This window comes from Parus major, chromosome 8 (assembly GCF_001522545.3).
Source record: "Parus major isolate Abel chromosome 8, Parus_major1.1, whole genome shotgun sequence".
Taxonomy (NCBI): domain Eukaryota; kingdom Metazoa; phylum Chordata; class Aves; order Passeriformes; family Paridae; genus Parus; species Parus major.
The window spans coordinates 15,042,700-15,068,648 of NC_031777.1; the positions used below are offsets into that span (position 1 = coordinate 15,042,700).

The window sequence follows — 25,949 nt, forward strand, 5'->3', positions numbered from 1 at the left end:
GTGAATAGATTGTTTTAAGAGTCTGTTCATAAGAAGTAGCATCAGGGCTGCTACTTGTGTTAGCTGCTTGGTATGACCCTACATTTAACTGTACATTTGATTTTGATAGAATACCAGAAGAAACAAAAGTCTGTCTCTTCCTCTTGAGTGGTCTTTGACTTATAACCTCTTTTCTCTCTGGATACAGAATACTCAAATCATTCTTCACTGGGAAAAGGATGGTATTTGTATGATGTTCCATTAGAAAATACATATTTCCTGTGGTTTCTTCCATCTGTGAGAAAACCTTTGATAGGTGAATGATTGTTTCTATGTGGTACTGCAAAAAAATCAAACCAAACAGGATACAGGACTGAGAGAGAGCGTAAATAATCTTAATTAAAGGGTTCTGTTTCTGATTGCTGTTGGGAGAGAACTAGGGCCCAAAGCTCAACATTGATTGTGTACATCAAGTAGGATAATAAGGACAGTAACACCAGTTACAGATTTTATGGTTCTGGAAGCAAAGCTAAAAATTAGGGAAATTAAATTCAAGAAGGTATCTTCCTAAGGAAAATAAATGCATCCATTTTTAATACAGTTGAAGATTTGGTTTTCCTGATTTAATTCTCATTATTTGGTGTTCTTTTTAGTGGCTCCAATCAAAGCTCTGTGCAGTCAGCGTTTTGATGATTGGAAAGAAAAATTTGGTCCTATAGGACTCACCTGCAAGGAACTGACAGGAGATACACTGATGGATGATTTATTTGAAATACATCATGCTGACATTATTATCACTACACCTGTAGGTTGCATTCATGGTTCTTACAAGAACTTAGAATAGCAGACATTAGCAGTCTTCTAATTGTAAGCTGCTCGGACTGCTCCTTTTTCTTTGGTAATACATAGTGATTTAATGATCCTTTTGTTTGTCTGTGCACTGCTGTACATACTCTCAGTTCATATATGCAAAAGTTATTAGTATAATAATGTGCCAGATGAAACATAGATGGCATTAGATTGAATTAATTTGTTTCTGTTTAAAGATTTATTAAAGCTTAGGCATGTCTGCATGTACTATAGCTGTGGCATATGTTGGCCTTTAAAACACCTTGCAGCTTCTGTTGTTTTGATGTGTTGTTTCTTTTCCTCCAAGGAAAAGTGGGATAGCATGACTAGAAGGTGGAGAGACAACTCTATAGTCCAGCTTGTACGACTGTTTCTCATTGATGAGGTAAGAAAATGGGTGGGAGTTAATGCTCTGGTTTTGTATCTTTTGTGAAGATGAATGGAAGCTTAGAAAATATTACATTAGCACATGTCCAGATTATAACTGGAAAATGTTTACCATGTCCTTTAAAACTCCTGATAGGTACATGTTATAAAGGATGAAAGCCGCGGTGCAACTTTGGAAGTTGTAGTGAGTCGGATGAAAACTATTCAGTCTTCTCTTTGGCGTCTCTTAGAGAAGCATGACACTGTTCCTCCCTTGAGATTTGTAGCTGTTTCTGCAACAATCCCAAATACTCAAGATGTAAGAGTTACATATTAACTGTATTTTGATCAATAGAGTTTTATTTTATAAAATGTAGCTGGAATTGCAATTTCAGATTGATAGCAAAATCGTTATTTTTAGGCTGTCATCTGAAGACAGCTATGAGGCTCCTGGTAATGAAAGATTATCTTCAACCATATGGAAAATATCAGCCATGTATGGACATGCTTCAGTTTTAGATATCTGCTTGTGATTTTTTACCTCTTATGTAAAAATCACAACAGACTTGAGATTTCAGTCCAACTCATATTGGTCCTGTAAAAGCAGAACCTCACCTGGGATTTTAAGTGATTTAAAAAAAAATATTGCTACTTTACGCATGACAGAAGCTAGGTTAATTATTCTGTGATGCTATTAGAGCAGGAACATGATTAAAAGATGAAATTTATGTTTTCTGTTCTACTTCTCTTTTAAAGATTGCAGAATGGCTTTCAGATAGTAAGATGCCTGCTGTATGCCTGAAAATAGATGAGGATCAACGGCCAGTGAAGCTACGCAAAATTGTTCTTGGTTTTCCTTGCAGTGACAATCAGACAGAATTCAAATTTGACTTAACTCTTAACTACAAGATAGCTAGCATTATACAAACATACTCGGAGCAAAAACCAGCACTTGTGGTACAACAGCTTGTTTTTTTAATCATGTTTGAAATAGTTTCTTTCTTGAAAGTGTTGATTCAAAGAAATATCTTTTGTTTATAGTTTTGTGCCACAAGAAAAGGAGTACAACAGGCTGCTTCTGTTCTTGCAAAAGATGCTAAATTTCTACTGAGTGTAGAACAGAAACAAAGGTATTTTTCTATTTTAATTGGAAGTAAGTGTTTGTACATTTTAGTAAACCTGTGATATCTGTGAAGAAAGCTGTTGAGCTAATACGGTTTCTAGCAGAGGAGTGTGCAACCATCATCATCACAGCTGACATTCTTTTTGGTAAATTGCACTCTCTTTGGGAAGTTCCATTTGCCTCTAAAAGTTCTAAGATACGTTTCAGAAACATAAAGTTATTTCTCAAAGCTGCTTTCTAAACATAAAAATGCTAATTCTTATGGTCCTCTGAGACCTGGTAGTGCAAAGATTAAGTATATGAATAGTTGAATTGGATGTGAATTTACTAATGTTTTAAGTTAAGCCATAAGATGTCTTTGCTGTATCAGATACTGTTAATAAATACAGCCATATTGATTATTATTTACTTCAGGGTTGACCTAGTCATGGCATCTGCAGAAGCTACCTCCTGGCTTTGGACCTAAAATATGATTTTATTTGCTTTATGTGAATAACACGTAAGGATTGTAGGTTGTCACTTGGAAAGATGACCAGGCTCAAAAAGCTACAATAGCAATAGCCGCCCCAGAGTCAGTCTGCTCTCTCTGTGAAGATGGGAATGGTGGTGGTTGAAAATACCCAAAGAATGTATTTATTTTAATTTTATTTTTTTTGTGTATGTTGCATAGATTACAGGGGTTTGCAAATTCATTGAAAGACTCCAAACTGAGAGGTAAATATAATCTACTGCATCTCTGCTCTGTGATTGAATATTTGTTTGAGAAAATTTAGTTAAATTGTGTGTATAATAATTTCATTATCAGACCTTTTGACGTATGGTGTGGCTTATCATCATGCGGGTATGGAGCTATCGGACAGAAAAATAATTGAAGGAGCTTTTACTGTAGGAGACTTGCCAGTACTTTGTAAGTAAATTTAACTTTGAAAGCCAAAATGTCATTTATGTATCCTGAGAAGATTGCAGTTTGGAAGTGGTAATACTTTATGGTTCTATAGTTTGCTTAACCTTTGGAAGTTGTGAAATCCAGGTAAAGGTGTTTTTGTGTTTCACATGCACTTTTACCCTGTGAGCCTACATATGCTACTAAAGGCCACAGGACTTCTTTTCATTCCACATGGAGGTCATCCCCCTCATATGTCCATATAGGTCTGGCCATGTCCGTTTCCTTTTCCTACCATTGAACCCTCCCATTGAGGTGGAGCTCTGCACTAGTGAATCTTTCCCCTGAATTCCCAAGATGTTTCCTTTGTCTGGGTCCTTTGCAACTGTGGTTTCTCTGAAGGAAATCATCTACATTTATATTAATAGCATCTTAGGTGAGCAGGATGCTATTTTCAAACTCCCATGCAAGGTGTTGTGACTGATGTGGCGGTCCCTGAGAAATATTCCATCTGTTGTCATGTGAAATGACAAGGGATCCAAGATGTGATTGTCTCATCTCATCTGGGCTTTCTTTTTCTGTAAAAAAAGATCTAGGCCCTATGGAGAACTGTCTGTGTGGTTCATGTACAATACTAAAATGATTTGTGGGTTATTTTCTTTCCTGTTGCAATGGTCATAAGAAAAAATAATGTAATTACTAATTTTAATTTTAATTTAATTTAAAAAATAATTGGAAATTTCATTAATCCTTCATTTTCATAGCAGAGTAGTAATATCAGTTGGCCCATATGTCTGGCTTTCTGTGTTGAATTCTTGCCACTCCTTATATACTTTAGAAAAAGTGAATTACAAACCATGAGTGTAAGATTACTTGCCACATACTTGAGTGACGTCTTCCATGTGAGAGTGTGTATTGGTAAAGTGTTGTGATGGTATTGGTGGTGATTCTGGCTTGCTACCATGGATATGAACAATGCTAATGAATGATGACTTAAAAAAATATCTTAAAAATATTGACCACTACTAAGCAAGATGAAGTCATTCATCTGTATTCAAATGTATTTGTTGTATTCAAATACATACCCTAGAAGAAATAAGAATAAGGTTTCTTCTTTGCGTGTCTGTTATATTGAACGTGGATCATATTTCAGATTATCTCCAAATATAAAGGAATGTTTAAATAAAACTATCTGGGGCATAATTTGTTAAAGAACTTGAAAACAAATGAATGCTTATGATCAGATACACAGCAACTGTTATGCAAGTACTTGTCTGTAATCTACATCAAATTTGTTGTGGTGTAGAATGCCCACTGATTCCACTAGAAACTAAGAACTCTTAGGCATCAAGAGCTAAGTCACCTATTTGCTGCTTGTTTAGTGCCTGCCAGACATTTTGATGATGTTCATATACTTTGATCTGATGTAGTTACTACTAGCACCTTAGCTATGGGAGTCAATCTACCTGCACACCTGGTGGTTATAAAGTCCACAATGCATTATGTTGGAGGAGTATTTCAAGAGTACAGTGAGACTGATATTCTGCAAATGATTGGGAGAGCTGGAAGGCCTCAGGTAAGGGAATGTTTTATTGTATTGATGCTGTCTATGGGCAGATTAGTCAAATAAAGTACAATGCCAGGAGTTTTACAGCAACATTTGGTTTTCAAAGGGTTATTAATACTTAACTTCTAGGTAACTTTTTTGTTGAGAAAGAAATCTGTTTGCTTTTGTGTTGTCCATCAAAAATTACTGCTTCACCTTGCAGTGGAAAAAGTCCTGAAGATTACATTGGGTTACATAGTGAATGGGGATTAGAGAAAAAGTAGGAAGCTGCCATACAATAGCCATTTCAAACAGGATTTTAAGAGAAGAGTTTTAGTGGATTCAGTAGGTATGTGATACATATTCAACTGGGTTTTTTTTCTCTAAGAACTAGAAAGCATTTATTTGGGGTTTTATTTTTCAGTTTGACACTACAGCTACAGCAGTTATTATGACTCGTTGCAGTACCAGGGAGAGATATATACAGATGTTAAATGGTGCTGATATAATAGAGAGCAGGTAACTAAGTATTTTTTTATTAGACTGTGTAGATACTAGCAAAACTTCATCGTTTCTACAGAATGTGGGTTTTTTTCATATGGGTTTTGGAGTGTTTCTTTGGTCTATTTAGAAAAAAAGAAAGAATTAAGGAAAATAAAACCAAGCTATTCAGGAGTTAATGATCTCTTGTTTTATCAGCCAAAAGAATCTTTAGAACATCTTAAACTAAAAAAAAAAAAAAAAAGTTTTAGATTCCTGCTGGAAAACTGAGGAAGCTGAAAGAGTATTTATTGAAAAGACAAAAAGCAGGAATTTAATGTTGACCATGTCTCTGAATTTCTAGATGATAGAGTCTGGAAAATACTATATTTGTTGTTAACAGATTATCATGAGAAGTATGTGGGAAAGTTAGGACATTAAAAAGTAAAATAGAAAATTTTACTCACGTAATTTTGTTAACATTTAATTTTTCAAATATATTTAGAACATCAACAGCTTAGGATGTCTACATTGTAATTTTAAAATGTATGCAACTTTGTTTTCTAATAACTGTGAAACCTCACAGTTGACAATTTATTTTTATTTGCAAATTACATTGTTGATTACTTACATAATCTTTACTGTATTATTCTGTCAATTTCACTGATTAGAGAGAACGGTTGTGGTTTGGGGGGAGGAGTTTGTTTGGTTTTGTTTTTCGCAAAAATTTGTTTTAGCACTTTTTGTATTGCTCATTGGTATGTCTTTATCTCTTGTTTTTTTGCACTAGCTTGCACAGGCACCTTGTTGAACACTTAAATGCAGAAATAGTGCTGCATACTGTCACTGATGTCAGTGTAGCTTTGGAATGGATACGATCAACATTCTTGTACATTAGAGCCTTAAAAAATCCAACTCATTACGGTTTGTTTGGTTTTATTTTTTAAATTCATCTAATTATGACACTAGGATGTCTTATGTCCATATTGCTTGTTTCTATCATTTTCTTATGGATTGTTATTTCATAACGTGTTGAAAGCAAGATGTGCGGTGTGGCATGTAACATTTTGTTCTTTAACATAAGTAGTGGGAGTTTCAGCATGGTATAACATTTAAAAACTGTGAAGAAGCCATTTAAAGCTTCATAATCTATTTATTTTGATCTTAATATGCTGGACCATGTATTAACACAGTATCAAGCCATAATGTATTTTTGACTGCTGAATACAAAACCTGCTAAGAAAAAGAGTAGTCTAGTATTTCATATTTTTTTCTAGAATAAAATTTTAGTTATCTTAATTCCAGTATCTTCAATTTGTCTTCTTGAGAACATTATCCCAGTCCCCAGCCCTGACCACATCTTTGTTCCTGCCCACTTGCTGTACATCTGATTTTGAAGTCATTGAGTAATTCCTGGACATAATTTTTTATAAGGATTTATAGCTGGGACTGGAACATAGTACATCTAATACATGAATGGATGTTAAAATTAAGGTGGCTTCCTATATTCCAAAATAAGAAAACTGTACCTGGAAGCTTCTAGTGGCATTTCTGAAAATTTTAGGACTCTGATATTTTACATGGGGGAATGTCTGCAGCTTTTACCTTTGCACATCTGTTCTAACCTCTTACTGATACTTAGCTGCAACCTGTAAAACTTCTGACTTGCTTGCATATAATAATTATTCCCACATTTTTCACTTTGGGGTATTTTTCTGGCTCCTAAAAATCAGCAAATCAGTTTTAATGGGTAATGAAATTGAGGAGAAAGTGTATGATAGTGCTAGATTAAAGCAACTTTTGTCTTTTCCATGTAGGTTTTTCATCTGGATTAGATAAAGTTGGAATTGAAGCAAAATTACAAGGTAATTGGCTTTTTAGGTTTTTTCAGTAAAATCTTACAATTTAGGGCAGATTCCTGCATGTTTATTATTTATATCCATTAATTTCAACAGATCTATTTGCAGAACAAGTGTAATTTACTATAATGTGTTATTAATTTTATTTTATTATTATTTCTGAAATACTATCAGTACAATTTAATTACATTTACATTTTTTACATTGATATAGAAGCTTTTCTTGTTTAGAAGAAAATAATTAAATGCCTTTACCTACCTCATCTCCATATACAAACTCAGAAATATGGAGAAAAACACTTTAATTTTGATTGTCATTCTTCCTAATTTTCCTTTGATTGATCTCTTTGCTTTCATTAATTTCTGTTGCTATATTTTAAAAAAAGGCCTTTTCAGAGATTGTCATCTTCCCTTCATAAATTTAGCCTTGAAAATAAAGGATATAAAATGTAAACCTCTTTACCTTGTCCATGACCAATTTAAAATTGCATGATTTTAAGAGGCTTTTTTTTGCTAAGACTTGAATAAAACCCAGTTATTGACTTTTTTTTTTAAATACTGTATTTTAACTATTTGAATTTCCATGAGAAAACGTACAGCTGAAAAAATAGTTTGGGAATTGATGCCTCTTACCTTTAAATACAGAAATATCATACAACTCTTCAGGTGGTTTTATTTTGTTAATTTATTTTAATGTTAGTTTTTCGGTAGATAAAAAATTAGTATATTAATAAAAGAATACTTGCTACCAAGTTCTTAAAATCTACAAAGATGTTTTTTCTCTTCAATGAAAGTCCTCATATCTATCATAATCAGACCATTTGGAGCTAAAATATCTGGAGATGGGCCTGGTACATGAAAATGTGGACAGATACATGCCCAGAAATTTGTTGAGCTTGTACTTGGACTCCATATACACATTTTTTACATAGCTGTAAGAAAAATCTGTGATTGATTTTGGGCTTGGTGGAATGATGCTGAGGCTGTTCAGGTGTAAGGGTTTCAAGGGCCTGTCTTCAGGAACACGGTATATTTGCTTCCACTTGAATTCTCCAAATGTGAGACATTGACTCTGACTTGCAGACAGTGAAAAAAGGAGTACTTGTCAGTAAGAAAATTTGCCTCCTTCAGTAGCTTTCGATCTTTTCCTGTCTTTTACATCAGGACTTTTCTATTCTTGCCATGTAGGTTGAAAGGAATAGAGGGAATGAAGCATGATACTACCTAAATTAGCCTTTAATGGGATTAGGTGTGGTTTAAAATCACCTGTACAGATAGCGCTAGAAGAATTCAATTAATGCTTTTTCAGTGTGGATTATATTTCCTTGGTATTCTGATGTTAAAAACTACCTCTTTTAAAAAGCTCTTGGAGGAACTAGCTCCTCTTCCCTGCAATGAGAAATATTTTGTAGTAATGTATATAATATTTTCATGTATTTCATGTGTAAAGTGAATGATTTCTCGTTGCTAAGGGAAGTATCTCTTTGAGTGCTGTTCTGACTTCTAAATTCTGAATATTGCCTTGATCTTGAAAAAGAGAGAACAAAAGCACTTTGGTCATTCTTATGTAGATACCTGACACAAAGGGTTTAGTGAAATAAATACAAATGCACCTGATACAGTTTTGAAAATTTCTAATGAAGGATTCACGAACACTTGTGGGTATTTGAAATTTGAACCATTTAGGTGTTGACTCTGTAGGAGAAATCTTTTGTATAAATGCTGTGGGCTTTCTGAACTCATTTAAAATTGAATATGACAACCTACATTCCAGCATCTAGTTTCTTTTCCTTTGCAACTTTTGCCTTACTGAAAAAGAGTTGGCTTGTCCTGTATCAATTAACTTTGAGTAAGTTTCCACAGGCAGAAATTAACCACCAACTTTAATAGAAGCACGATGGTATTCCAAAACCTTTAATTGAATTCAGTGGAGTTACTTGGGTATACATTCATTGCAATTTGATGATGATGTTTCTGGTTTGTAATAGATAAAGTATTTTTAGTACATGCTGAAAACATTTTTCAAATTTTTGACAGAACTGTGTCTGAAGAACTTAAATGATTTATCATCTTTTGATTTGATCAGGATGGATGAAGCAAATAATTTCAAACCAACAGGTAATACTTATTTCAAGTAAACTGATTTTTAGAAGTGATGTAGAGATGGTAGTGAACTACAAAGGGTATCAACTACCCTTGTGACCCTTTCATAAGAGTACATGAGTGTAATAGAGAGTAGACTCCGAGGGATTGTTTGAGTAGAATACATGGACACATTTCTTGACCAAGTCATGGATGTTCATTCTCTAAATCTTGTTTCATGAGTAGATCTTCTCTCGTTGTTGTTGAAAATTTGTTACAGATTAGGAGGATTGCAGGACACTGACAGGATAATTGGTTGTGGCACAGTGCAGTGAAGGACAGGTTTTATCAATACCTGCTCTTCTCTACAGTCCTCTGCTAGAGGTGGTTGTCTTCTTAGCAACCATAGTTTGCTGCCTGGTGTGTTAGTGTGACAATCTCATTGAAGAGAGCTGCAGCCGGCACATGGTTCTTTCTGCTACTCCATGACTGGGTCTGTAATGTCCATCAGACAGCTGGGGGGCAATAACATACTGGGGAGTGGTGGTAAATCTCACAGAGGCCTGTAGTAAGAAAGATAATTAAATTTTAAATTAAAGATACTTCAACCCCCTGAAATATACTTGGTATATATATTTTTTTTAAGATATATTATTCTTTCACAGAGACCGGAAGATTAATGGCGTGGTATTACATTGCACTTGATACAGTGAAGCAGTTTTTCACAATTAAGGGAACTGAGACTCTAAAAGAATTGGTAATTTGACTTTTTAAAATTACCTATGTTCAATAGTTTTTAAACAGTCTAACAAGTGTGAGGTGCTATTTATTTTAAAAAACTCTGGCTCTGTTTATATATAAAGTTTTAGAAAATACAGTTAATTAAATTCTATATGGAGTATTTTTGAGGCTTTGTACTTTGAGATCTTTTGATTTCTAACTCTTTCTCCCCTCACTAACCTTGCTTATGAAGATGCAAAGTTGCTGAAACTGTTCTGTTTACTTGTTAAAAGCCTTAATGTTTTCTGGTTTAGTAGGTTTTTTTGTTGCAAAATCCAGCTGCATCAAGAGCAGGTTTTACTTTTAAGGGAATTGTCTTTCTGTTTTAAGCAACTTTCCTCTTTCAGATAATAGGTTGTTATCTGAATCACAAGACATTTTGCTTTCAAATGAATACTATGGTAAAACAGATCTGCCATGAAAAAATGCAACACTTGTTCTCCTGTGACTATCTTTGTTAAAATGTGAAGAAAGCAAGGTGAAATATATAGCAGGAACAGTTGTTTGTATTTGCTTTGTATAAAGTGTTAGCAATGTGTGCGGTTGATTTTAGCTAACCTCAACTGAAATAGTAATCTAAAAGCTGAAAGAAAAAATTTCCCCTTTCATTAATAGCCTTTATAGGAAGAGGAAGGAAAGTTGGTCAGAACTCTGAAAAGAACTGATGGATTGTGTCTTCATGGTCATATTGCTGAGACAATATTTTTTTTCAAGTGTTCTTTCTAATAAAAAGTTAGAAAAAGTGAGAAAAAATGGGAAATTAAAACTATTATATAATAATTTTAATTATTACAGATTACAATGATCTCCAACTGCACAGAATTTGTGGATGTGAAGTTAAGAACAAATGAAAAGAAAATATTGAATACCTTGAATAAAGACAAAGACAAAATAACTATCAGGTATTTAAAAATACATTAGAAATCAAAAGTACCTTTTTAACAATACATAAAATCAATTGTAGAAAATATGTATGTTTTTATACATAGGTTTCCAATGGAGGGGAAGATAAAAACAAGAGAAATGAAAGTAAACTGGTAAATATTATATTGCCTTTTTAATTTTTATTGAAAAACTGTCATTTTATGGCTGTTGAAGTCCCTGCTAATTTTTTTGTCATTTTTCAGGGGACCAGATCTTGTCTTTTGTTTCTATTCTGAATTTCCTTTTTTTTCACCATTAAAAGCTTTTATGTTGTTCTTTGTTTAGAGTATAGCTTATATATCAAACCCATTCTTTTTCCAGTCTCATTCAGGCTCAGCTGGGATGTATTCCTATTCAAGACTTTACTTTGACACAAGATACTGGCAGAATATTTAGAAATGGCTTGAGAGTTACTAGATGTATGGTAAAATTTAATCCTTTTTTTGGTTACATATACTAAGAAGCTACATTTTATTTTACTAACATAAGTCAATCTTCTTTTTACAGGGTTATCTGACTTTCTGGCATCATCTAAGAACAACTTCGCTGCTTTATTAAACTCTTTGATTTTAGCCAAGTGTTTCAGGTGCAGACTTTGGGAAAATTCACTTCATGTGTCTAAACAATTGGAAAAAATTGGTAGGTGCTAGTTAGAAATTATAAAAGTGTAATATTGACAGAGAAGCAAAACTCATAATTAGCAGCTAATTTCTGTGGTGTCTGCTTACTTAATTGAATTAGTCTGCTAGTTACTTATTTGCCACAATTGAGTACCATAGTTGGCAGAAGAATCTGCCCTAACAAAAGTAAGCTGTCCAGTAATTTTCTTCAGGCTTTCAAAGTATTTCAGAATTGTTCTTATTCCTTTATGTTCCTCTCAGTATCCCAAGCATATTCCACATTGATGCGATTGCATGTTCCTGACTAGGCTATGCCTTCTTTTCCAAGCAGCTGTTGCTGTAGGTCCTCTTACTTGTATGCATGAAAAACCTTTTAATTCACATTGAAAAGGATAGGAATCATGAAATAGAAATCAATTTATTTTGCATGAGGTTCTTATACACATGATGATCAAAAGTTTCTAATGATCTTCTTCCTTTCACTGTATCCTGTTATTGAATGAACTTCTGGCTGGAAGTACAGGCTTGTCATAATTATTTGAAAAGGAGTTCAGAAATTTTTGAGTCCTCTGTGTTATAAAAATGTAGTCATACTTGTTTGAGGTAGTAGTGTATCTTCCTGCTTTGATGTCTGGTCTTATCATACCTTCATGCTTTCAAAATTCACTGCAGCCTTCTGTCTATTTCTTCTTTAGAGATACATCAGCTCCGCACTGAACTGTGTGGTATAGAGATCTGCAAATTAGAGAATGGCTAAACCCGAATGTCCATAGGGTACAGTACCTTACAGCCTTGCCTGCTCAAGTGCAGAGGCTGTAATGCTTCATTCATGTGGATTCAAAGCAAGGGTAGGGCTTGTTAGCACAGTGCTGGGAACACATTTCCACTATCCCCACCTGTGGCAATGTCGACACAATCATCTGAGGAATCTGCCTCATGTTCAGCATTTCTGTGGAGTTAGGATGAGTGGAATAAATATGGCACTTGCAGTGTAGACAAATCCTTTTCTATACAGTATATTCAGTAGAATAAAGTCACATTTAGTTTTTTAATAATGTAAGTGGTGTACATACAGACATCTCTGTCCAATTTTCCCTTTTTTGGGTACTTTTTTCCTTATGCTGTCATAGCTCTTGCAGCATATGTTATAAAGAACTGCTAACTTCCAAAGTGTCATTTGTTCCCCTCATAAACTTCTTTTGAACATTCTTCTGACAGTTCACTCTTTTCCCGAATCAAACACTGAATTGACGCCTGTAGTATGATGTGATTTTTAACCTCTTCCTATGGCTGCTAATCTTACTCTTTTTCTTTCTGAAGTTAAATGAATTGTTTAAGTTCAAAGAAATTAGCTGATACCACATAGCATATTCAGAAGTCCTTAATTTTTAAACTGTTATCTCAGTATGCTACTTTTGAACCTTAAAAATGCCTTATTAATCAGTATTTCCATTATAAGAGTGACTGTTCTTTGACTGACATTTGGCCTTACTGAGACTGATAATTCAGTTGAATTCTTACTGCATTTCTACAACTCTTGTCCAACAATGATGCTCCCTTTTGTAGCTGAATGGTATGTTTGGTTTCTGTTTGCTTGCTCTAATAGACAGGGTAATGATCGGTTGTCACATAGGATTTATGACATTTACTATTTCTTCAATTTAATTTCCACCCCCATTTATTTTTTTGCTGAGAACAGTAGATGAAAATAAAAGTCTTATTTATGATATTATCTTCACTGGCATAAATCCTTCTGCCATTTTTGCAATTAGGATAAAAGAGTTCAGCTTCAGTTATAAAGAAGCAGGGCTGCAGCTGTAGCAGCAGAAGTAATGTGTGAGAGTTTTCAATCTTCCGACTGCAGAGCTTCTGCAAAGGAACAGGGAGATGGTAAAAGATATTTTCTCTAAGTCAGACCCAAAAGATGTTCAAATACACATAAAAAGACAAAAGGGTCTTCTCTTTCTCTAAATTATTAAATTCTTGAGTTAAGTCTTTTCTTGTAAGATTCCTGTAATGTCTTCCAAGAAGCAACCTATCTAAAGTATCTAAATAGCTTTCCCACCTAATTTTCAGATTTCTTATACTATTTTGCAGCACTGTGTGGGAAGGATCCAAATACTCATTCTAAGTATTTGGTACTATTTTTTACGTACAATCATTGCAGTTATTATAATAGGCTGTAGTTCCAGGCCACTTAAATGCCTTTTCACATGCTGTGATAACTCTAAATCTCACTGGAAGTATCGTGAATCATGAAGAGAAATAAAAGTGTACATATAATTCTCTGCTTTTGTGGCTTTTATGGCATGGGAAAGTATTTTGCTAAAGCTGCAATGACCTGTGGATTATAATAAATACTTCTTTTCCAGTGAATTTTATTATTAACTTGCTCAAACACATTGAGCTTTTTATGATTTTAACATAATAAATAATTTCTTGCATGGGAAAAAAATCTGAGAAAAAGAATACTGTATAGCATGCTTTTTATCATATATATACAGAACACATTTCTTGACTGCTGTAGAAAGCAATCTAAAATCTGTTTTCTTGTAGAAAATGTTAAAGTTTTAATGATTTAAATACTGTATATTTTCTTATTTGGTTTGTATTGCATTTCTTTTTCTCTTTACTAATGAAGAAATTAAATAATACTGAAATAACTAATCAAATGAAAATAAGTTCAGTGATTTGCTGGGCGAAAGCTGCATCAAATGTTTTGGTCCTAACAACTGCTGTAATGCAGTTGTTAGAATAATTTGAGGTTATTCATTGTCCTTTAACAGCATAAAACTTGTATACATGTTTTTCACAGGTGTATCACTGTCAAATGCTATGGTAAATGCTGGGCTGACATCGTTTAAAAAAATTGAAGATATAAATGCAAGGGAGCTTGAATTGGTAACTTATTATTTGGTACATAGATAAATATGATAGGGAAATTACTGAGGGTTAATGCTGTTACCAGTAAAAGCAGTATAGTTGATATATATTTTCGATATGATCATAGCAAAATTTAGAGGTTTAGGTGATTTACTCATTTTAACTAGTAAAATTAAAAAAGCTGTGTAGTTACTGCTGGTTTTCCTTGAAAATGTGTATGATGTTCTGTTATAGCAAATTTAATGTGAATGATGATGATTTCATGATTTGGCTGGCTGTGGAAAGTAGATGCTTGAATATGTAGAATTTAATCATTAACATGGTTTGAAACAAAAGACAATATGCACTTCTCTATTAAGAGTGTTGGAAAAATGTAGAAGGGAATATGTATTTAAAGTTTCTCTTAGTGTATGTTAATCATGAAAATCTCAAATTTCCATTATTGCAAGTTTGAGATAGGAGTAAAATAAAAATCTTCTAAATCGTCTATGAAGCACTTCTTATTTTAGGAAAGGTAAATGTTACCCTAGGACTGATTCTTTGGGTCTTGGCTTCTTTTCTGTGGAAACTTATTCCAGTGTTCTGGAAGATAAAATGGACTTCTAAATCTTGAGTTTTTCTGTTTTGACTTTGAAAATTTGATTTCTTATTTCTGGCTCCTTTTGTATTTTTTCTTGTAATTTGTTTTGTTTTCGTTAAAGCTTGTGCAACATAGAGGAGTCATCTCATATAAAACCTGAGTAGTCATTGGTAGTTGATTGGCTGTTAACTGAACAAAAGCAGTAGCAATGTGAAAAAGTGTTGGAATTTTCTTTTGGTAATGTTGCTATTCTGGGCATCACTGACAGTAGAGAGCCAAGACTTAAGGGGGCTTTTGTTGCTAACAGAGGTGACTTTGATTCCTTGGGTTTATATCTTTGCAGATTTTAAACAGACATCCTCCTTTTGGAAACCAGATTAAAGAGTCTGTTTTGCACCTTCCAAAATATGAACTTGAAATTGAACAGGTACATTCTTTTATATTTATTTTATGTTTTTATGCTGGTATTATTAAATGAAAAAGAAAATACTGACTTAAACAAATTCTGAGCCTTAATGGGTAGAAGATCACATCGTGACTCCTTAAAGCTTATTAGGTAGAATGAAACTCCTAAATCTCAAAGGAGAGCCTTGGAACAGACATTTCCCATAATATATTGGCCTCTCTCATTGATGGCATTTTATGTTACAGATGTAAACCAGCATATTCACTTTCTAGCATTATATGTGTGTCTGATAGGTCTCTTCTATCTTGAATTTAATCAAATCCTAGAGACAACAAAACACCCAAATAAAGCTTATGAAATGGTATTAACTCATGTTTATTTTCTATAGCACACCTAGGAATATAGAGAAATGGTAAATTATTACATTAGCCTAGCTGGTGCCCTTTCAAAGGAAGGGTACAATTCTATGTGTAGTCAAGAGCTTTGAGGTTCTGATACGTACTTTGTCTTATATGGATCACAAAGACACTCTAGCTTTCTAAAACACAAAATTCGAAAAGTAACCTTGAAGTTGATAGAAATGAAGACACGTTTGAAATTAAGAACTCAACAGATTTCTGAAATACTATCGGTATAACAATCAGTTCTAGTTTACTTTTCATTTGACATAACACTAGATAAGTAGCTAACTTCTCAGAACAAAGATTTAACAACTATAAATGTCTTACAGAGGAATGTTGGGATGTCAGAATATAACTTCTATATAAGTCTTATTCTTGCACATTTCTCTTTGTATTTGTCTTTGATTCTCAGTACTGAATCAAACTTAGAATATTCAGCTACGGCCAAGCTAGTACCAAAAATCAGTCTCAGAACAACAAATAAAAATTGTACCACAAATTCAAATTGCTTGAGTTGAGGTTTTGTGCTTGTATCAACAGATGGAAATTTATGGAAGGGAATTTATTTTACTTTGCATATTTTAGCAGTTATGTCTTCTGTATCATTTTCCCTTAGCTGCCCAAATACAGTGACACATTGGCCGAAATTTTAGTAACCGTCAAGTTAACAAACTATGAGCAGCTACAGACAAAGAGAACAGCGCCAGACTTTCACTATGTTACGTTGGTCATAGGAGATGCTGACAACCAAGTCATTTTTAATCAGAAAATTATGTATGTATGATCAGGTTTTTTTGCCTCACATCATTTTATGGTGTTGGCTTTTCATCTGTTCTGTGACTTGCAGTTTTTTCAGTACTTCCTACTGATGTCTAATAGTACAAAATTATTCCTTATCCTACTGCATTTTCTAGTCACTGTTGTAATTTAAAATGCTACACAAGATTCAAAAACCCCCAAAACATGCCAGTGTGCTTGTCATTGCAGACAGCACATGTAAATATCTGTTGAACATCATTGTCATATTGTGGAAAAGTCATAATAATTTTCCCATAAATATAAGACAAGTAAAATGCCTATTAAAAAGGTAGATAAACCAGTTGTCACTTACTCCTGTTAGCTGTATTTCTTTAATTATATTTTAAAAATTGCTTTATCCCTCAGAGGTGGATTTCAATTCTCCAGTCGGCTAAGAGATGCTTGGAGCAAATGGGAAAAGAGAAACAAAATATTTTCCAACTGCTTGACCTTCACAAGAATTCTGGCTGAAATCTGGCACTTTTGGCACAACTGAAACTGATCTGCAGGATCCTGGCCCTCTTATGGCCGTAAATCATACATTATTGAAAAGTTATTCTTAGGCCAATTATCAAGCAAAACTACAGAACTGGGACCAAATACAGGCTCTTTCACTTGGTTACAGATAGCATAGTATGCAGTTGTGTTTTCACTGCCCATGTCTAACAACTTTGCTGTTGTATTACAGGGATTCTGTGCTGCTGAAAACTGGAAATTGGATGAAGAAAATTGAAGTTAAAAGAGCTCTTAAATCAGAAGACATTAGTATAAATTTAATTAGTTCTGATTATGGTAGGTTAGGGTATTCTTTGTATTAAAAAACAATATGCATAGGATTTTGGAAGAAATTACTAAAACACTTTCTATTAAGCCAAAGTATAATAAAGTGAGCTGGTCTGGAAACAGACCTCTATTTACATGTGTTTTACTGGGTTGCATACTACCTCCCACAATTTCTTATCTGTTTATTTAATTTACTACCACATTAAGGAACTGGGAAGCATCAAAACTGTTACTAGGAGACTGTATTTTGCTCTGTTGATACAGATTGGGATTCTCTTTTGTCCTCCTTCAAGTGAGTTAACTTTCAGTTGGGATAACCTATCAGCCTGACAGGTTATTTGTGCTGAGCAGAGCTGTCTTTGTGAATCTGCACTTTGGCAACAAGAAATTCCTACAGCTGAAAATGTTGTGCCTTACTGTATGGAGATTTAAACACGGGTCCCCTCAGTGTCAATTTCCATACAATTGGAACTATAGCAGCAAATGAGAAGAGAGACCCTTATGACCTTGAAACACAATTGAAAAACAATTTAAAAATAGGCTGACTCCATTAAATTCTGTCATCATGCCTCACCAGTAAAGAAGATTGCTCTGTGCTAGATTAACTGAAGTGTAGTTGATGCTGCCATGGTAAATATTGACATTGAGATTATTACAATAATCAAGCCTGGAATAATCTATATTTCTGCAGCAAGACCTGTGGCTCTGGAAAAAGGAGGAGTTTCTAATCACACAGAAATTAAAATTGTCCTTTTATCTACACATTCTACTGAGTTCAGAAAACAGTTAATTTTTCTGAAACTGGTAACAGTGAAATTAAACTAAAACCAAGTCTTCTTAGTTTCTACTTATTTTGAAGTCTGCTCCTATTTCAGACTTGAAGGCAATCTTACATTTTTTAAAAGCCTGTCTGATTTTCCAGCAAATTTTATTTCCCTAATAAGAGACAAAATTACTCTCTTTACAATGGGTGTCTCTCAGTCTCACGTATATATTTGCATTCAACTTGAGAAGCACTATCAACATACTCATTTTATGCCTTTGCCAGTACAGAGCTGCTTTTATCAATTAATTTTATCAGCAGTGCAAAGCCATAGATAAATGTAGTTTTAACACAATAGAAGAATATTTGGTTAAAGGAACTAATTCTGTTTTTCTTCTAGTAACTATGACTTTAATTCTAAAAAATGTTTGGGGTTTTTAATCTCAATGCTAAAGAATCTGGTCATACAAGAGTGTGCTTTAAGGGAAAATTATTTTTTAAAATTTCCGTGATCTTTGAGTAACATTTACTTGCTTAAACACTTCAGAAAACTAAAGATAATCAGTAGTATAGAGACAACTTAAAGCAGTTTTAATATTTTTGTCTTTTTTTTCCAAGTTGGCCTTGATATACAGCAAGCATATACAGCCTTCTACTTAACACCAAAAACAGAGGGATGTAAGGTGGTTACAAATCAAAAATTGAAAGCTGAATCTACACTTGATATATGTTATGGCTCACGCCAAAGCCTGCCAGCAGCAAAAGTAGATACAGGTAAATGGTCAGGTCACAGTATCTGGCTAATACAAAATTCAACAGTAAATTGATTTTTGCTTTCACTAGGGAGCTAGATCTTTATTTGTCCCTGCTGTTTCTTTCTTAAAGGTAATAAGAATACAACTCTGCTTCTTCTACTTGTCAAGTACTGCAATGCAATTCTTTGATGATTTTGAAAGTAAGAAAAATCATGGGTGTTTGATATCCAATATTGCTGTTTGAATTATATGTATTATATTTATCTAGGAGGCAGATCTAAACAGGAGATTGCTTTCAGGAAATATGGAAACAGAGAATGCAACCACCGCTGTAAAAATAAAGATGTGTGTGGGCATGACTGCTGTGAGTTTCATTAAATCTACTACTTCTGATAGTTTTAGACAAATGCAATTTAGAACAGCTCCCATCATACCAATGGCTACGTTAACAGAAATACAAGGGAGAGAATGGGGCCTGAGTTATTATGATGCAGTCATAAAAACAGTTATAAATAGCTTTATCAGTAGTACTTTTATAGGCACTACAATGATTAATGATACTTTTTGTACTTTCCCTATGATTTAAAAAACTGTCAAGCTTGTTGCACTTTTATATAAATTCTGTGTTAGATCTTGTGGTTAGCATGTTAAATCTTTTAGAATCTTTTAACAGAAGATACTAAGCTTATTGGCAAAGTTTTTCAAAGTCACCTGAAAATAATTAGGATTTATCCCTTATAACTAATCTAGAGATCATTTTGCTTCATTTTCTCAGGTAAAACTGGAGTACCTCCGAGGTCACAGATGAATGGAGACACACAGTTTTCCTTGTACCTAGCTGATTTAAGGAGCAGGAACTCAATTTCATCTATACCCCCAGTAAAACGGCTAAAGGTTCACTTGAATGCAGTCAGCCATTTCATACATTTATTTTAATCTGTTACATATTTGTAGGCATTGTTTGCAGAGAGAATTTTTTCACTAAATATGAACATTCAAGTTTGACTTTTCTGTGTGGAATGCAAAAAGCAAAGTACAAAGCTCCAGGAATCTTTGAGAGGTTCTACTGTTCTTCAGGACACTTCCAATGGTCCACTTTTATGCATGTCCTCTATATTTTTTCCTTTTATGGCATTTAATAGGTTGTGGTTAGTGAGGTTCAGAGGCATTGTTGGAAGGTACTGCACTGTGACTTGGTTTGGCAAAATATGACCTGAATGAAACAAATTGTGGTATTTATTAGTCATGCTACTAAGAGTCTTTCTCAGTGGCAGATAGATCGACTTGTTTGTAAGAAAACCATCCACATTAGTTTTAAACTTCTGAAAGATTTCATGGCCTGCACTTTATTCCTCGGAATGTAGTGTTAAACTAGGTCGTTACACAGCAAGAATGATATTTAAGGTATTGGAGGGTTTTATTTCCACCTCACAGTTTTGTTTGCTTATTTGTTTGCAACAGAGGATTATTTAGCCTACAGCTAATAAAAATGAGAGTCAAGCAGTCTGGGTTTGCCAGGGTACTTGGATATCTTCGCTAGAAACACATAATTCAAACCTTTTTAACTGAGTATATTAGATAAGCAGATATCAGAAATGTTTTATGATTTTTAAATATTAATCTAACTTACAATATTAATGATGTCATTAAGCTTGTTAAAAAATAACAGTTCTCAGTATGTTTATATCTTAAAATTTAAAATATATTGCTTTCTTTAGATGCAGATGTTGAATCAAGCTGAAAATGTGGATCTCAAACAATTTGTTTTTACACCAAAGTCTTTATTGCCAGCCTTGCCAAGGTACTGTTAAGAAATGTTTTGTGAATAAAATTATTTTGCAACTTTTTGCAACTGTTTTACTGAAATGCCACTGATTTATTTTTTTTTAAATAGGTCTGGCAATAAACTGCCATCTTCATCACCTTCAGTGGACCAGACAGATAATATTAATACCTTAGAAGTATCTAAGAAACAACTGCAATCCTGGAATAGTGGAAAGAATAGTAACTTACACCTAATGTTTAAAATTACAATGTTCACTGTTTTGATCTTTATATTAATGCTTCATATTTTTCTGCCACAGATAAAAGCAGATACTGTTTTTCAGATGCTTTGAATGTGGACTTTGAACTGAGAGATGATATTTGGGATGATATTGATGATGAGAAATTGGTACTTGCTAGTAATTTTGTCAGTAGAGAATTAGGTAAGGTTATTTCAACAAACTTTCTTCTTTCTTACATACGAAATAATCTACAGGCTATTATTTGAGAATAAATTAATATAGTATACAATGAATAGAACCACCTGAAATTTTTGGTTAATTGACTTGACTGACAGGTTTATTATTCTACACTGAATGTCACATATATTTTGACAAATTTAATACAGAAGGGAGAGTTGAAAAAGTCACATTTAAAATTTTTTGATGGCCTGCAACTGCACAATTTTTGTTGCATAATATATAGTGATTGTATATTGCAGCCCAAAACCCACAGAAGAAATATTTCAAGTGTTAAGACACTTCATAATTTTCAAAGTATTATTTATCATAGCATGTGAAATACTTAAAAGGGATTGTGGCTGCTTCTCAACTCTCTTTTTAAAACTTTCACTCTTCCACAGAACATGGAAATATCTGCCTTCAAATTCCAGATGAATGTGAACCCCTCTGCCAGTATACAACAAGCAAAGCCACAAATAACATTTCAAAAGAGTAAGACTTACATAATTTACTACTATTTTATTCAGTTTAAAATGTTGTCTGAATGTCACAAGTATCTGTGTAATTAAATATATAGAAAGTTGTTCACTCGTAAAAGTGAATGAATTTCAATGTTTAAAAGGTATGAATTGTTGAATGATTTTAATTTGATTCTTATTTAACTGTGCAGGGAAATAAGTAGAAAATCTTGAACTGAAAAGTAAATAATTTTGCACTTCTGTAATAACATTGAAATTATTCAACTTGGTATTTTCAGTTCATGCACGGTACAAGATGAGACCAATATTCAGAACTCAGATGCTTGTGTGGTCAATAGCACATCAAAAGTGAATTTACCTGTACAGAATAGAAATAGAACTTTGGTGAGTAAAAATATATTGGTAACATAATTTTCTATAATTAGTGTATTTATTGTGTAAATATATTTGCCATATCTGATTTACAAATCAATTCGGACATCCTGACTTTCTGAGCCTTTCTGTATTGTCCAAACCTGCATGCAATCTATGTTCAGTGAGATATTCCTGATACAAAGAAACAGGATATGATTTACTTTATATAGCACGATCTCAAAACTATTTACTCAATTTGATTGTTTTTCTATCCAGTATATAGTAAGATTCATCACATGATTGGTCCTTGTCAAACACCATAATATCAATTAAATACCAGTACTACACTCTACAACAATCTGGGAGTTTCAGTTGGTCTAACCATATATACTTTTTAACTTTTATGTTGCAGTTCAGTTTTCAAGGGAAAAAGCATTCAAGTCTTTCTCAAGAGCAAAAAAATGTACAGTGTTCTTCCAACGCAGAAATAATCTCAGACACTTCTAAATTCACTAGGAAAGAAGATTTTTTTATTTTCACAAAACAGCAAGAAAAAGAAGCAGATCCTAGGTAAAAAAAACATACATAACTTTAGGCAATGTTAGGTTCTAATATTCATTGTTAAAAAGTTTCATTTTCACAGTAATAGTAACAATTAACTTTCCTTAAAAGAGATTTAATTTCTTACATTTAATTTCTTAAATTTAAATTTCATTAATTTCTTAAATTTAAATTTCATTAATTTCTTAAAAGAAATGTCTCTTAAAAGAGAAATTAAAATTATTTTGCTTATCTTGATTTCTCTGGACTCTATATAGTGTTCCTGATTCCATAGGTTTTGATGTGCTATATCTAATTTGTTTGCTTAATCTTCTTTAGATATCTTCTTGATGATGAATCCAACGATGTCAAGCCCTTTCTTGGAATATTTGATGGTATTTTGTAAAACATGTAAACAAAATACATTGTAAGTGCTGGGGAAAGAATTTATAGTCAATTTTACAGTGAAGGCTTCAGTCAAGGGTGTTTGATTTCTGTTGTATACCTATTTATCAATTGCTGGATTGCTGCACAGAGTATATAATAACAAAACTAATGTCTAATTTGTAGAATCTAAGAAATAATATCTTGTTTTGATAAGTTCTTAAGTATTTTTTTTGTTGACCTTGCTGTTTTCAGGATTATAAAGAAAAATATTGAAATATGTCAAAGGAGAATAGTTCACAAGTTGAGGGTGCTTTTATAGATAATAGAAAATCCCATTAGGGAAAGTAAGAGATTTGTAGTAATGTGTTTGTAGTAACACGTCCTGTTTCTCAAGTAAGCTTTAAGTGAATGAAAGACTCTTTCCTTGGAAGTTTCATAATGTTTTTGAGTTTTTCTTTCAGTTTCTCTAAAGCTGAATTTTTCATAGTACTGAGTCTGTAAAATAATTAGGTTTATAAATAGAAGTAATAGAATGGTAAATTATTCTAGATTCTAGATATTCCCTTTGACAGCTATGAATGTGTTAATAAAAAAGTGCAACTTAAGCATATATATTTCCATATTCTCAGCAAATTTGTTGTTAAATGTCTGTAAAAATACTCTAAAACTCTGTTGCCTGTTCACTTCCATACCCAAGGTCATAAAATGGGCATTCATGTGTCCTAATACAGATTTAGGCACCAGGCATTGGATTTGGATATCTTTTTGTAGCTTTAGTGTTTTAACAGTAGACCTTGCAAGTTAGTGCAATATATGATATTGTCTAAAATTCAAGAGAATGTTAATTTTTACTGTTAACTGTTCAAAATGTGAGGAATTAAAATGTTACAATCACATGTGAAACATTAGCTGTCTGTTCTTACAACATTGTTTGTGCTGCAACTAAATGCAGCCATGCAGCTGCACTACCAAGTTGTAATTTTCTCAGCTAATAGCATTTTGACTCCAGTGTTTCCTTACGCTTTTGACCTGATATAACTCTTTGTCTGCATAAAAGAATGGCCTACTCTAAGCAGCCTCAAGACTCATCCCTCAATATGTTTTTGACTGTGCAAATGCCAGCAGGCCCAAGCTTAACTCACTTTTCTACACTTCAAGTATAGAAAAACTACATATTTTCTGTTTTATTTTATTACATCTCAAAGTTATTAGTATGTCAGATCTCTTTTTGTCAGATTTTTTTTTAGTTAAGCTTCCAAGCTTATGTAACTCAGAATTACTATACTACTGCTACATTTAGCTCAGCAGTCCTGGTGGACTGTACACATTCCAGTTCTGTGTCAGGCTAAGATTAAAGAATGCAGATTTTATCTCCTGCCCATCACCATCATCTGATTTCCATGGGAAACAGATGGCTCCCAGGAAGATACAGTGGTGTTTCTCAAAAGATGCTGCATGTAAATGACCAGGGGACCAAAACCCCAGGTCAAGCCCCAGAAGGTAAGTGTTGACATAGCTGTGGAGAGCTGTAATTGCCATTGTTTAGTTGAATCCCATTAAGTGATAAACCTAGTTCACTTGGACTCCCTGTCTAGCCACTAAAAAGAGGCAGACGCTATTAGAAGATACTTCTGTATCAGATTGGGCTGAATTGCTCTCTGGTGGAACTCTGCAAATTACCTGTGATGAGAGTGACATGGAGAAGTTGGTGTGCTGTCATTTCACAGACAGGCTTTCTGAATATGGCCTTGCTTGTACATGTGAGAACTGAGTTCCTTTATCCATGTAAGGTTCCAGGTTTCCTAAGGTGAATAAAGTGGCAAAAGATGGTTGTGCTTTGCTTGTGGTGCTGACCAAATGCTAACAGAGACTAATTAAATTCCACAGGATATCATCAAACATTTTCACTAAGCTACTAATAATGAGTAAAATACAGACTAAAGTACATAAAAACATTGTTAGAGTCTAAACTGATCCTTATTTTAATTCTACATAGAGTTGAAACATTAAATGAGCGGTTTGAATTTCAGTCAGTGGGATTATGTAAGTAATTCTTCGGGGATATAGCAGGATGCCACAGATTTTAGTCTGGGGATGATTCTACAAAATTTACATTAGAAAAAATATTGTTTCCTATAATGAAGTAGTGAAAGAAAATTCAATGTTATGTGAAGTCAGATTTTACTATCTTACTTGTGTGATTCTCCATAATAAAATACATGCTTATACCTGCTTTTAATTTAACTTCGACTTCCTTATATGCTTCCTTGTCCTATCACACATATTGATTTCAAAATATAAACTGAGGTCAACCATTTCTTCAACCATGCTGAAGAAAATGCAATATGCACTCAAAACTCATAATCTTCAAAAATAGTGGGAAAATAAGTATAGTGTTTAAACATGTTGCCAGACATATTTGTGTATAAGAAGTTTATAGCATACAGAATACGGCAAATGTATTGTGACATAATTTTCATTGTGTGGTGCATGTCTTGAGCACATTTTAATTATGTAGCCTTTATTCATTTATTTGAAGATTTTAATGAGTTAAACATTACAGTAATTGTTAAGATAAGAGCAGTTGCAACAAGTCAGACTCTTGTTATTTGGTTGTAATTTTACTTAGATGTACCTTCACAGAATAGTTATGTGAGGTATAAAAGTTGGTGCTCTTAAGGGCAGTCATAATAATGATAAAGAATGAACAGAAGTCACCGTATGAAACCAATATACACAAAATAGTTAAAACTGGTCATTTTGCAGAGCACAAACGATAACCCTCTAATGCATCATTATGATAGTATCGGTGGTACCTCTTCTGAAAGAGTGTCATGCATTAGCTCTTTATGTCACCCTGTCTGCATTTTATGTAGATGAGAAAAGAGCTGTATCATGTCAATTGTTTTAGTGCCAGAATCTTTAATTTTATCTTTGAAATGAGATCTGTGAATGCCTGGGGTTTTTTCAAGCTCCTTTGCTTAACAAAGAAATAGAAAAGAAGGTACTAATCAGGGTAAAATTCACTTCCTGCAGAGGGCTAATAATGTGTTAAATTTTTGGAAGACTTCCATGAGAATTAACTGAGGCACATATAGTGTTTTC

The 25,949-nt window shown here is 33.4% G+C and overlaps 1 protein-coding gene across 7 annotated transcripts in view; it reads left to right on the forward strand.

Moving 5' to 3' along the window:
- HFM1 (helicase for meiosis 1) overlaps nt 1-23,740 on the forward strand; it is a 37,457-nt gene extending 13,717 nt beyond the window's left edge. For 5 of the 7 annotated variants that reach the window (XM_015636028.2, XM_015636027.3, XM_015636033.3 and 2 more), the window contains 31 exons: nt 633-784; nt 1,136-1,213; nt 1,352-1,513; nt 1,951-2,151; nt 2,236-2,324; nt 2,988-3,031; nt 3,123-3,224; nt 4,631-4,776; nt 5,171-5,265; nt 6,017-6,150; nt 7,044-7,091; nt 9,122-9,202; nt 9,832-9,923; nt 10,742-10,848; nt 10,936-10,983; nt 11,192-11,289; nt 11,378-11,509; nt 14,306-14,391; nt 15,297-15,380; nt 16,377-16,534; nt 17,247-17,350; nt 18,723-18,878; nt 19,128-19,223; nt 19,635-19,753; nt 20,578-20,660; nt 20,754-20,863; nt 20,944-21,066; nt 21,486-21,576; nt 21,842-21,947; nt 22,330-22,487; nt 22,797-23,740. In XM_015636028.2, coding sequence (XP_015491514.1) covers nt 633-784; nt 1,136-1,213; nt 1,352-1,513; nt 1,951-2,151; nt 2,236-2,324; nt 2,988-3,031; nt 3,123-3,224; nt 4,631-4,776; nt 5,171-5,265; nt 6,017-6,150; nt 7,044-7,091; nt 9,122-9,202; nt 9,832-9,923; nt 10,742-10,848; nt 10,936-10,983; nt 11,192-11,289; nt 11,378-11,509; nt 14,306-14,391; nt 15,297-15,380; nt 16,377-16,534; nt 17,247-17,350; nt 18,723-18,878; nt 19,128-19,223; nt 19,635-19,753; nt 20,578-20,660; nt 20,754-20,863; nt 20,944-21,066; nt 21,486-21,576; nt 21,842-21,947; nt 22,330-22,487; nt 22,797-22,863 — 3,350 coding nt within the window. In that variant the 3' untranslated portion in view covers nt 22,864-23,740. The remainder of the gene's footprint in view (nt 1-632; nt 785-1,135; nt 1,214-1,351; nt 1,514-1,950; nt 2,152-2,235; nt 2,325-2,987; nt 3,032-3,122; nt 3,225-4,630; nt 4,777-5,170; nt 5,266-6,016; nt 6,151-7,043; nt 7,092-9,121; nt 9,203-9,831; nt 9,924-10,741; nt 10,849-10,935; nt 10,984-11,191; nt 11,290-11,377; nt 11,510-14,305; nt 14,392-15,296; nt 15,381-16,376; nt 16,535-17,246; nt 17,351-18,722; nt 18,879-19,127; nt 19,224-19,634; nt 19,754-20,577; nt 20,661-20,753; nt 20,864-20,943; nt 21,067-21,485; nt 21,577-21,841; nt 21,948-22,329; nt 22,488-22,796) is intronic. The other 2 variants (XM_015636032.3, XM_015636036.3) reach the window with 2 other exon arrangements.
- Nucleotides 23,741-25,949: the final 2,209 nt, after the last annotated feature.